Source organism: Rhagoletis pomonella, unplaced genomic scaffold (genome assembly GCF_013731165.1).
Source record: "Rhagoletis pomonella isolate Grant_MI unplaced genomic scaffold, Rhpom_1.0 Rhpom_scaffold_00450, whole genome shotgun sequence".
NCBI lineage: Eukaryota > Metazoa > Arthropoda > Insecta > Diptera > Tephritidae > Rhagoletis > Rhagoletis pomonella.
Window position 1 is genome coordinate 50,542 of NW_023459004.1, and position 12,712 is coordinate 63,253.

General features: G+C 37.0%; 1 protein-coding gene across 1 annotated transcript in view; it reads right to left on the reverse strand.

The window, feature by feature from the left end:
* Nucleotides 1-380: 380 nt before the first annotated feature.
* LOC118750918 (SCAN domain-containing protein 3-like) overlaps nucleotides 381-12,712 on the reverse strand; it is a 16,222-nt gene continuing 3,890 nt past the window's right edge. The window contains 3 exon segments of the mRNA XM_036485662.1: nucleotides 381-1,668; nucleotides 5,899-5,926; nucleotides 5,928-6,415. Of these exon segments, the coding sequence (XP_036341555.1) occupies nucleotides 706-1,668; nucleotides 5,899-5,926; nucleotides 5,928-6,415 (1,479 nt within the window). The 3' untranslated portion in view covers nucleotides 381-705.

The following is a 12,712-nucleotide window of genomic DNA, read 5'->3' on the forward strand; positions in this document are numbered from 1 at the left end:
AGTCTGAAGAGCCGCTTTCTGCCGCACATTTACGACTGGAAGAGCTTTATTTCTCGCCTTAGAGCATCTAGGATAGAGATCTAGCTTACTCTTTTTTGCTTGGCGACTGTTAAGGTTCTGGGTATCACACCTAGTATTTACTTTCCTCATAATGGGCTTCTTTGCGCCAGATGCAGCTACAGCGACGACCATTGTGGAAATATCCTCATGGATTTCATTCACGTTAGCCTTCGATGTAGAGGGCTAGCAATCTAACTCTACCAGCCCTACAAACTTACCTCGCGACTTAATAGTCTAAGCCAGTGCTCGTCAAACTTTTGAGTGTGACGGACCGGCTGCAGTTTTTCTATTACGTCGGGGACCGGTACATTTTTTTATTGATTATTTTTCGTTTACGATCATCTCATATATGTATTAAAATTTGTTTAAATGAATTTCTTTATTAGCCGGGTGTCTATATATGACCTATTACCATTTAATGATAGCAGATATTAGCGATTTTTTATGAATGTTTAACAAATTTAAGTTGTTTTTATTATACAAGTTGTATATAGCCTCATTAAACAGTAATATAAAACATCACAAATGTAATAACTGTAAAGTTATAATAATAAGACATATTATAAGCACGTCAAGTTTTATTAAAATTATATTAATGCTATTGGAAGGTGTCATTCCTTGTAAAGTTACGAAAGTCGATGTTTACTAATGCGAGAGGTGAGCCTGTTTATTATTTACAAGCTTATCAAGTCGTGGCTCAATTGTGGACAGTGCGACACGCAATGGAGAACTAATATTTAAACTGTTCCTGTACTTTGTCTTAATAATACTCATGGTTGAAAACCCAGTCTCACAAAGGTAAGATGAAGGAAATGGGAGTAGAGCTTTCAGAGCAATTTCAGCAAGTTCCGGGTATTCTGCTTTGACATGAATCCAAAATGACGCAAGTGATGTCATAGTTTCGAAAACCATCTTCAATCCTTCGTCAGCAGCTAATTCCAACAATTTATCTTCCAAATTGACGGCCAGATCAGCCTTCGAAGCAATAAATGGATTTCGTATCCATCCTGTACCTATTCGTGGATCATCTTCTGCCGGAAAGTAGTGCTCAAAACGGTCGACTGAATTTGTCAAATGTTCACTAATGACCCTTCGAAGGGATGGAACATCAAGTTTTTCGCCTGTATCGGCGATGGTTATTGCCAAATTTTGAAACATATCAAAGCAATCCGCTGATACTCATCTTCTCCACACTTCCAGCTTTCGTTTCTGCCCATCGATTTTGTCTGCCATTGTAAAGCACGAAGCCATCCTTCCTTGCATGGTGGTGTTGAGCTCATTCAAGTTGGCGAAGATATCTGCCAAATAAGCTAACCTGGCTATCCAATCTATATTTTTAAATAGTGCTGACCAATCTGTTTTTTTGTCATGAAGAAACTTGGTGAGCTCACTTCGCAACTCAAAAACTCTTGACAATACTTTGCCTCTTGACAACCAACGCACATCGGTATGCAATAGGAGCTGTTTGTGTTCAGCCCCCATACCATCACACAGTGCAGCAAACAGTCTTGAATTTAAAGCGTTCGCCTTCACATGGTTAACAATTTTAACAACTTCGCTGAGAACACTATTCAGTTCTGTGGACACATTTGTCAACGATGTACTCTCTCAGTGCCTTGAATACTTCAGAGCTAGCAGAGCTGTGTAAGTGTGAAATCATTTTCAATTTTAAATCAACAATTTTTTTCTATCCAGTTTTCATTACTTATTCTTCGCTTAGGATTGAGGTTTAAAATTTTTGAATTTTCCATTCTCTCAAAGCAGTTATGAATTCACACATCAACATATTCATAGCAAGATTGAAAAAACCAATGCCCAATCAAAAAAAGGTTTAACACTGAATGAGTATTGAAAAGGCTGCAATCTTGTATGTGTGTGCATTCTTTAACTCAGTACCAATCATTAGTTCAAAGACACCCTAGTAAATAACTTTTTGATAAAAAGGAAGATTTTTGACAATTGCTCAATTGTAAAAATTCAAACCGGCGTTACCCAATTTAAGTTTTTTGGTAGAGGGGATTTTATATCATATGTTTGGGATTATATATAAAACAGTTGTATTAACATTTACGTTTTAAATATAATTCATGTTTTATCTTGAAAATGTTTAAAATTTACAAATTTACTTCGCATAAGCTTTACATTTAGGTTGATAAAATTTTATTGAAAATATTTTAAAAATCTTAGTGTCTTTAATCAAAAAATAGCTCATCATAAAAATTGTATCGCCGTTCGGCGTCGGCGTAAGTTTGTAGGTCCCTCCCATTTGTGTGACAGCAAAGGCGCACGCTACAAATCGGAGGAGAAGCTCGGCAAAAACTTAGCAAAAGTGTCAAGGCCAAAATGTGATTATTATAAATAAATTTAGTTTCAAACAGGTCGCAACCCTCTTCAAACACCTCAAAAGTATTCCCAATATTATTTAGTTGTGAACCCGCATGAGTCCGAAATTACCATTTTTTACCAGAATTTCCAGATTTTACCGGAAATCGTACTTGGTTTTCTGGCAACTGAGAGGACAAATAAGAGAGTAAGTAAAGTCATCTCTTTGTCAGAAGCTACCTGGTGGAAAATTCTGGTAAATCTGGCAAAAGATCCGATGTAGTGTGTTTGACAACCAAATTGTAAACAAAAGAGAAGTGCACTCTGCTAATGCATGTTGAAAAGTAAATAATTCCTTGCTTGAGTGGATGCTAATGAGTTTTGGTTAAATTACAAAACGCTTAAAAAGGTATTAGCTGTAATTTTACGTTTAAAAACTTTAAAACTTTAACACATTTCCACCCTATACTCTATATGTGATTGACCATTGAACTAAATCGTTGTTTATTTGGGTAAGATTAAAATATATTTTACTATTCAATATTGGAGTTGGTGTGAAACAAAAATTAATAATTTATTGTTATGTATGCAAATGAGAACTACAATTCTGAGCTTTTTGAGCATCTCTTAGTCAAACACAAAGGCAATTTTGCTTGATCAAGTTTCGAATCTAAGAAGAAAATGTTTTTAACAAACAAAAGGTTAATAATAAAATTTGAAGGATTTAAGATATTGCGTATGGTAGCATGAAACGTCACAATCTTCTTAATTGTCAGGCTGTTGATATGGCTACGAAAAAGTGACAATGGAAACACATAGCTGAAGATTTCATACTTACAGTGGGATAAACTTCAAACCTCTAATATAAATTAGTTAAATTTAGTTATTATTTTTTTTTTTATCAATTTTAAGTTTTCGTTTGGAATAGTTTTGATGAACTTATCTATTATCTCTTTGGAAAATTACCGTACATCCGATATCTATTGAAATTTTGACATCCTCACTTTTTGGAAAAAGAAGTTCAAGATACAAATTTATGTGCAAAAAATAAATTAAACAATAAAAGTCTCCTTATATTTATGGAACTTATAATAGAAAAATTTTTATTTCATTACCCAGACTTTATGAATAGCCTACTCTATAAGTAATAGTACAAATTCCGAATTAGTAAGTTCAGTCAAGACGTCATTCAAAAGTTTTGAAGAAAATCACTTTTCTCTTTTGTGAAAATTTGGGACTATCTTATGCGAGTATTGTCGACAAAATGTTAGTCTATGAATGACTAAAAATTAACGAATAAATGGTTAATCGCGATTAATGATTAAAATTAATTAAGCGATCGCTGTGGTGTAGTGGTTAGAAGTGCGCACTACCATTCCGCAGGGTGAGCGTCCGAGCCCAGTTCCGGCCAACAAAAAAAAGAAAATGTTTTTTGTAATAGTGGTCGGCCCCCGGCAGGAGTCGGCGTAAAACTGTAGGTCCCTCCCCTTTGTGCGACAACGCCAAGGCGCATGCCACAATCGGAGGAGTAGCCCTAACATATGTCGCTGGTCCTCTGCAATAACGGCACAATTCAAAATTTCAGGTTTAGAAAAATACATAATTTGAAAGCTTACAGTATGACTGCATATAATCCGGAATAATTACGTTCCAAGACATATTATTGCTAAATTACGAAACAAAAAATCTTTAATTGGCTCTACTGAAATATATGAAATTTTTAGTTGTGTCGATATGTAAGCGCCTTTCTATTATTATTAGTAATCATCAATACAATTTCAAATTACATAAACCCAGTCACAGCCCTTTTTTGTATTCGACGCTTCCAGAAATCACATAATACATAAAATAAATAAAAGCTGTTTTGATTAATATTACATAAACTGGAAACTGTTAAAAATAAGTGCGCTTGTGTACAGAGATTTAGAACCTATTTAGTTCCTAAAATGTCTGTTTGCAACACATAACAATAAAAATGCACATGAAATTGCTAAGAATGATGAAGGAAATCGATTCAGACATGCCTGTTTAACTGGCCGTGCGTGCTCAAAACAGACACATGTTAATTAAGGAGCTATTCGAGTATTATGTAACCACCAGTGGAAAGCGGGGGTCTTGGTTTCCTTATTTTTAATAACAACGGGCAACATTTCTTCAAATAAGTAAAACATTAATTACACACGCACAAATTTTGCCTGCAATTTCGATCACAATTGAACACTGCACTTCACTCTCGTTTCGAATTTTTGAAAGCGTTTTTTAAGCTATTTAGTGGTTTAACACTTCTTGTGGGCACTTGATATTGTAAAAAAAATATGCGCAATTCGATCGCTAACTACATTTTTTTGTAAAGAACGCCCGTTTGCTTTAAATTTGTAAAAATACAATTATTTTTTTATTTTGTTTACGTCTGTCATTTGTTACAAATGAAGAAAAGTCCAAGAGTTGCCAAGTATAAATATCTTTATATCTATTTATTAAAATAATAATTTACAATAATAATGTATTTAATTAATACTTTATTAAAATACAAATTTGAAGTGCAAATACATTTGTAAAACTGTTTATCACAAAATGTTATTAATTGTTTGCAAGCATACTATAGTTTTCATGCATTTTGAGAATAAATAATCTAATATGTGTACATATATATCGTCGTTTAAAGTACAAAACCGCCTATCGTCATTCTTCAAAACCGTGTGACTGACATTGGCTGCCAAAAATTGGATTTGCTCACAAAAACTCTTGGCTCAATTCTTATCTATTCGTCCTGAAATATACTAGCCAGAATACGTTTGCTTTATAAAAAAGATAACCATTTTGAAATATGGGTGACTTTACTCTCTAGAAAATAATTTATGCAATTACGCGGTTTTGCATTTTCTTGATACGCGGTTTTGTACTTTAAACGACGATATGTATAGCATGTACATACGGCGGCCGCCGTAGCGGAGTGATTACATGTGCGTACTTCCACTCCATAGGACCATGGTTAAATACCTGGTCAGATCATAGCCCAAAATAGCAGTCGTCCTTCGGCACGCAATGGCAAACCTTCGAGTATATTTCTGCCTTGAAAACTGTTCTTATAAAATCAGAACTCATGCCTCAAGTTTGAGCAGAAGTTCGGCCAAACACTTAGAAAAATATTTTAGCACCAAATATTTATTTGTTTACTTGTTTTAAGGGAGATGGCAATCTTCTGGTTTCACATTTTGAGTACAAACATTTCAACCCTGATACAACAAATAGTATTAGTACTGAATGATAATGACAGATTGCATTCCCATAAACGTCCAATCATACATGATTGAGTTTTTTTTTTGCATTCACATTCTCTATGTGAATGGGTGTCAACCATTCCATAACACACTACATATTTTGTGTTTACAATTTGTAACCAATCTCAAGAGTGGTTGTTAAAGTTTTTAAATCAAACAATCACATTTTTGAAACGAAAAAAATGAGAATGCACACTCAATTGATTCAATCATTACACAGCTCTGAGAGCTAGTGGTTTGTTGGTAGGGAACTAGAAAAGAAATTCTTCTTTTAAGTCGTCTTTATATTGAAATCGCACATACACCATAAGAATTGCCAAATTGGCAACATCCGTAGATTCGTCCAACTGCAACTCAAAATACTTAGATTTTTTAATCTGTTCTATTAACTGATCTTCCATATCATGAGCCAGATCTTCAATACGTCGATGTATAGTGTGATCTGAGAGTGGCACTTGAGCCACTTTCTTTGCCGCCGGCTCACCCAACATTTCCAAACACACATCCTTAATACTTCCTGCCATGAGTGTCCCACCGATTGTATACGGTTTTTTAGCCTTAGCAATACGAAGTGCTACCTTATATGAAGCTCGCAAAGCACAAGTATTGATTTTTTTTGATGATAAAGCTGCTTCACTTTCATTTGTGTCTTCATTGTCAGATTTTGAAGGATTTGAATTTATTTGACGCTCATCATTAGTATTCTTATTTCTCCTCTTAAGAAACATATCCATTGAGCCTTGCTTCGTCATCTATAAATTGAAAAATAAATAATTCAGTTTCAGTTCAGTCTTGAATCACTCTGCCAGTCTGCAGCGAAAGCGATGCAATGAGCCGTTAACCAAGAACAAGAACAATTTCATATGCACCATTCGTCGCTGCCATTAGTAGCAACAACAAAGCGAAAGCCTTTGAATTTGGTTTTTGTTTGTTGGCATCTGCCTGCAGACTGGCAGAGTTAAAACCTACCGTGTTTTGTCAAACCAATAAATAATAAGTAATGATTAATAATAAAAATACGTATCTACGCTGTAACAAACACAGAACACTACATGACCGTGACACTTGTTCAACTGGATCAAAGAAACTAAACAAAAGAAAGACACATGTATCAACACATTGCCTCTTGGTTCCACGAAAAACAAACGGTATTTGTCGTTACTTTTTGTATGTGCCAGTGTTGTTAGTTAGAAGCAAGGCGTCTTAATAGAGGTGATAGCAAATGAACAGCTGATCGTTAATTTGAACAGGTGATTTTGTGTTGGAGATGTCAAACTAGGTTACTTTGCTTTGCTCGTTTGTGTTTTCGCTTGTGCTTTGACTTAATATTTTGACATCTCGGACGTGAAATTTCTAGTGCTACTACCATGTAGATAATTGTACCATGGTTAGAAGTGTGGAGTATACATATAGTCGTATATGTATATATAATCGTTTAAAAAATCGTTGTCCATTTCGCGACGCCCTTTGCGGACCGGCGACTTATGGCTTACGGACCGGCACCGGTCCGCGGACCACCACTTTGACGAGCACTGGTCTAAGCCTTGGGATCGCTAAACCGGCCTTGAGAGAGGCAGAATGTGTTTATTTACTCGTCGGTCGACTTTTAATTATTCGCTGTTTTCAAAGATGCGCAAATATTTCTATCTGGAAATAAGGGAATGCTAACGAACCGGGTAGACCAGTTTTCTTTTTTGCTGAGGAAAAGATATTACTAACGTCATCAGCTTGGTTTAGCGCAGCTACTTTAATCTTCTACCTCGTCTATTTCTTGGCTAAGCCTTTTGTCTTATAAAATCACGTTTCAAATTTTAGAATAAACTGACGCATACAGCAATTTACTCTCTTTAGCCATTTAATTGACCTCGAATCAATTGAACATTTCAAACTTGAAGGAGGAAAATTGCTGTTAAAAAAGGCTCTAAATAGCCACACACAAGATTTGCAACAATGTTGCTGCAGCAACAAAAAGTGCTGACATTAATTTGATTCGCAGTGGAGGCTATCGCTATAGAAAAAAAGTAAAATGTAAAAAGAAAAGAAGCAAGTTAAAAAAACTGCATTCAACGTATGCCAAAGGGAAGTTACATGTAAAGTGTCACATACGAATGCTCGACTGGTTGACCATAAAAAACCATTTAGCCATTTGCCAGTACCACTTCAGAACACAAAAAGCGTACAGCACACAAATGAAAATCAAAGAGGAGTACTTCAGGGGTATGCAGCGGTTAGTGGAGTGCAAGACTTGCATGCGAACGTTTGCCGCAACGGCAGACGTCAGCTTTTGCACACATACAAGTAGTGCTTTGTGTGGCTTTGCGTGCAACTCGTGCTGCCAATTCCACGTGTAAACCAGGCAGGTTTATGTTTGCTGTCTGCAGAAAATGCAACAACACCAAAAAAAAAAAAAATGTCGAAGAAAAATAAACTATTTTATGGATGGCTACAAGAACTTCATTTTATTCACTCTGCAAGTGCCGCATGCCACATGCCACATGCCACATACCGCATGCTGAGCATGATGGACAAGTGCTGCAGTTCGAAGAAGAGGTGGCGCGGAGGTGGCTAATACTACTCTGCCCTGGCGCTGCTGCTCCACATGCGCCGTTCGAACCTAGCCACCGCCTTCCGCTGTCTACTGCCATGCATTGCTGTCGATCGACTTGTGCTATGCGTCCAAATCGACTTTGTTTGCCGCATGCCCGTTTCGTTCTGACGACGCTCCTTGCATTTCTCAGCTTTTTCTACTTCTATTCCTTGTTTGTTTTATTCCAATCTCGTGTGGCTTTGCACTGGTTGCTTTTTTTTCTTTTTATTTATTTTATCCTTTTTGTACTTTTTCTGCCATTCGGTTGTGTTTTCAACTTCCAATCCGACATTTGCACATATCCTGACAGTTTAGTTCAATATTCGTTTTGCCTCTTCTTTCGTCGCCCTTCTGTCACTGCTGTTCGAACTTGTTTGCCTCTGGCCGCCATCGCATCGTCACTTGTCCTCTCCAATTTGCAATCCTTACTGCCGTCGCCATCATCGCGGCCGCTGTCCACTTCCTGGTCAGCAATTGATTTTTGCAGTTGCACCACATCGCCAACCTCTCACCCCTAGCTGTCTATTTTGTGTTATGGGTCATTTAGCAATTTTTCACTAATGCACTCTCTACCCCTTTACCCTTTTCTACCTAGAGGCTCCTGCTCCTGCCGCCTGCACTCGAGTGTAGTTTTAAGTTTGTTGCACGATTCCAGTGTCCAGCTCTCCTTGCATTGCACACACACATACATAGTCTCACCACACGCACACATCCATACAAATTAAAATATACACACTATTGCCTAGATTGCTTGTTATTACTACAGTACCCCGTTAGTCTATCAGGCCATCAGTTTAAGTTGTTAGTGCCTTTGTTAACGTATGTATGTCGACTGCTGCTGGTCGATTTCTACCAGCATGCAACCTTTGTTCATACCTACTTTTTGTCCACGCTCCACAGCGAAGGGCGGAAGGGCGAAGTATTCAGTTAGTTAGTAATTTATGCTGGCTCTTGGTTGTTTCATGCGATTATTTTAGCCCTTATTATTTTCTTCTTATAGCGGCAATTGCGGCATTTGTCCTTTCAATATCCTTTCAGTCTGGCGGTCAGCTAGCGGTGTGCATTTGTTGGCAGTGTGTGGCGTGCGTGTCGACCAGCATTTGTTGGCAATAAACTCAATGCCATCAATGGTATTCATTGTTGTCCAATGGTGGCACGTATTTGACGCCAATACACATAAAGTTGTAAAATCAATGGACTGTATGAGGGGGACGTAATGTTACAAGGTGTTTGCACTTCAATTCGCTTATTGCTAGCGCATATTTTTCTTTCCTTCTATTAGACTAGTTTCAGTGGCAGACTTCATGCACTTACATGTGAGGATCTAATACTCGATTCATGGTGCTTGGTGAATGTAGTATCCTGTCCTGGCAGCACGTAGAGTTAGCGCTCAGTTTGCCTAAGAAGCTCCGTTGGCTACTTATGGTCCACATAGATATGGGGTAAGAAAGTGAACATCTCTTGGATTTTCGGCCACACTGTGCAGCGTCACAAGACTTTATCCCGTGCCTTATCCATCTACATACCTTATTTAATGCGCCAGTGTGGTCTGGATCCTTATTTGATCGGAAGTGAGAATTCACAATCATTATTTTTGATTAGTTCCTGGATTATAGAACCCTTAAGCATGACCTTGGTTAGTCTGGCAATCTCGTTAGAGTTCTTATCGCCACGAGCTTCTCTTTTATTTGCGTGTAGCGTTTTTCTTGGGTCCTCGGTTTCCTAGATCTCGGCAGAATCTGCACTTTTCCTAGTTTGGAGCTTTCCCGCATTCGTTTGCCATTAGGGGTAAGCTATTTTGTGCACATAATTTTCTCTAACCGACCTGGGCGAACTCAATATGCTCTTAAACACCTCAATGAAAATGTTCTAGTTTTCAAGTCGAGGTTTCTTATATGAAGTATCCTTAGGTGATATTATTGAACAGATAGCAGAGCGTGTAAAGTCGAGAAAAAGAATCCTCTGCTTCGTCACCAATAGCCAAAGAATATTCCATAATTAACAAACATTGCATTTTTAAATTTATTTAACTCGACTACGTGTTTCTAAGCTTTTGCTCACCTATCCCTCCCACCCACCTCTTTCTTACTGTTACCTTGATTCTTAACATTATGATTGCATTTTCCACTTTATTGCTTCGATCACCACCAAACACATTCGCCATTTCACATTTTGAAGTCTTTTGTCTTCCATCATCACACACCATTTCTCAAAATACACCTACAAGCGTACATACAGCCACAAACAAAAATGCGAAGTCATACACATTTCCACCATAACAATGAGCTAAGCTTTTGCTTTGTTATCCTTTCGCGCTCACTTAAAATCGAACACACACACGCACACCTATGCTCCTACACTTATATATACTCGCCTGCCACGTTTTCACGTCTCGCTCACATCTTTCTTTGCGCATTTTTCAAGCGGGAAATGTCGCGCTGTTGAGAATTTGTTACACTTTTCAACATGTCGCTGGGATGGCTGTGTGGCATATGTGTTTATTGCCTGCTTGCCACTCGGTTGCAAGGTGTGTTCGCACCGTACACTCCTCGCCTTTATCCTGTTCCTTGCGCGTATGTTGCTTCCATTTCTTTTGTTGTTGGTGTTGTGTTTTTGGCTCACAGTTGGCAATATAATGTAGGCAATAAGCTAAGATTTTTCTTGACTTCTCGCCACATTTATCTCATGCCACAGCTGGTTGCAGCTTACGAGCGAGTTAGTAAATAGAATAATGTGGGTGAGACACACATGAGCAGCCAATTGTGCGCGTGTGGGTGTGAGCGCCATTTCGTGCGTGTCGCAATAACATTAGATTCACACCATAAGCCAAACAGAGCGACAGAGTGAAACTGAAACGAGGCTGCTTAGCGAGAATAGTCGATACACCTTTCGCCATCCTTCGGGTAGGTTGGCTTGGCGATGGAGGATTACTCCTTATGGTGCAAGGTTTTTATTTTATTTTGTAAAACGTTGCGTTGCTTGTTGTTGTCGTTGGAATGTCGCGCTTCCTGCTTTATTGTTGTACCAACAATGGAGTTGTTGTTTTTGTAATGTTGTTAATGTTTTAGTTGTTTCTGATCTTGTTTTTGTTGCCACATTGTGTTAGCACTTGTTTTAGTGGCAAAAAGTGTTGATTAGCATCATATGTTTTGCAATTTTTTACACTAATTTTCGTGCGGAATGTGCGAGATGGGATTAGCTGCTGGTTGTTGATGATGATGGCTGTGAATTTGTAGTATTTTTTGACTGTTGGTAGTAAATTGTAAATACTTACATACATAAGTATCTACGATGGAAATAATTAGATATTTTTTAAGAGAAGGAGCATTAAATGCTTATATATTTTTTAGGACCATGGACCATGGATAGAAGCTTGTTGCTTAACATATTAGGAGATATTTGTTGGAATTTACAAAACGTTAATGAAGATGAAGATGACTGAAAAATTTTATATAACACCATTTCTACGAAAGTTCTTTTTCCCCCATATAAACTACATGGAAAACCTTGGGCGCTTTGAGCGACCTCTAAATATTTTTTGATTTCAAAATAAAAAAATAGGAGTATATTTCTTTTTGGTATAGAACAATCCTAGGGGGTGACAGCATACAAATTCCGACTTTACTTTTTCACATGCATTTTTCAACCACCCTATTGTACACACTTTCATAGTAAATTTACGCACACCACAGCAGCCATTTTACACTCTAAAAAGTTCGAAATTTAAACAAACTATTCGTTGAATACTCGAGCATGTAATTTCGCGAATAATAAGGTAGGAAAACATAACCTACCTTTTCGTAAGGAAATTTACACAATTTTTTTTAGAGTGTATATAGAAGATTAGGCGTACATATTTATAATTTTTTACATACATATGCTTGTAACCATAAATATTTAACATTTTAAAAACAAAATAAAGATACGATTAGCTTAGACTAATAAATATTTTTCATCTCTTCTTACAGGTAATTTTCTCCGCTTTCACAATTGTCCTTGGGATAAAGGTAATCATTTGCACGAAAAAATCCATAAATGCCTCTTTAAAATTTTGCCAATAAATCTGACTTTGAACAGGCAGTAGAGAAGGGAAATTTTTCAGACTGATTCTCGTATCGAAAAGCCTTTGGTTTTGGAAATTCATCGAGTGTATTCCTGGCTGACGTGCTTTCCACTGACAACCCAATAAAAAAGAAAAGAAGAAAATTATATGTAAATAACCTTAATTCCGATTGCTTATCTGAAAATCAAAATCATTATGAAATAATTTACATATTTAAGCATGATAAAAACATAACAAGAGAAATTCATTCTCTCAATTCGTCGGCCTTGATTTTGTTCTGACGTTTGCCAACATTTTAAAATCATATAAAATTGAAAATAAAACAAGTAAGAAACTCTAAGTTCGGGCGGAGCCGAACATTAAATACCCGGCGCAAGTATTAAATATATGTTTTTTCAC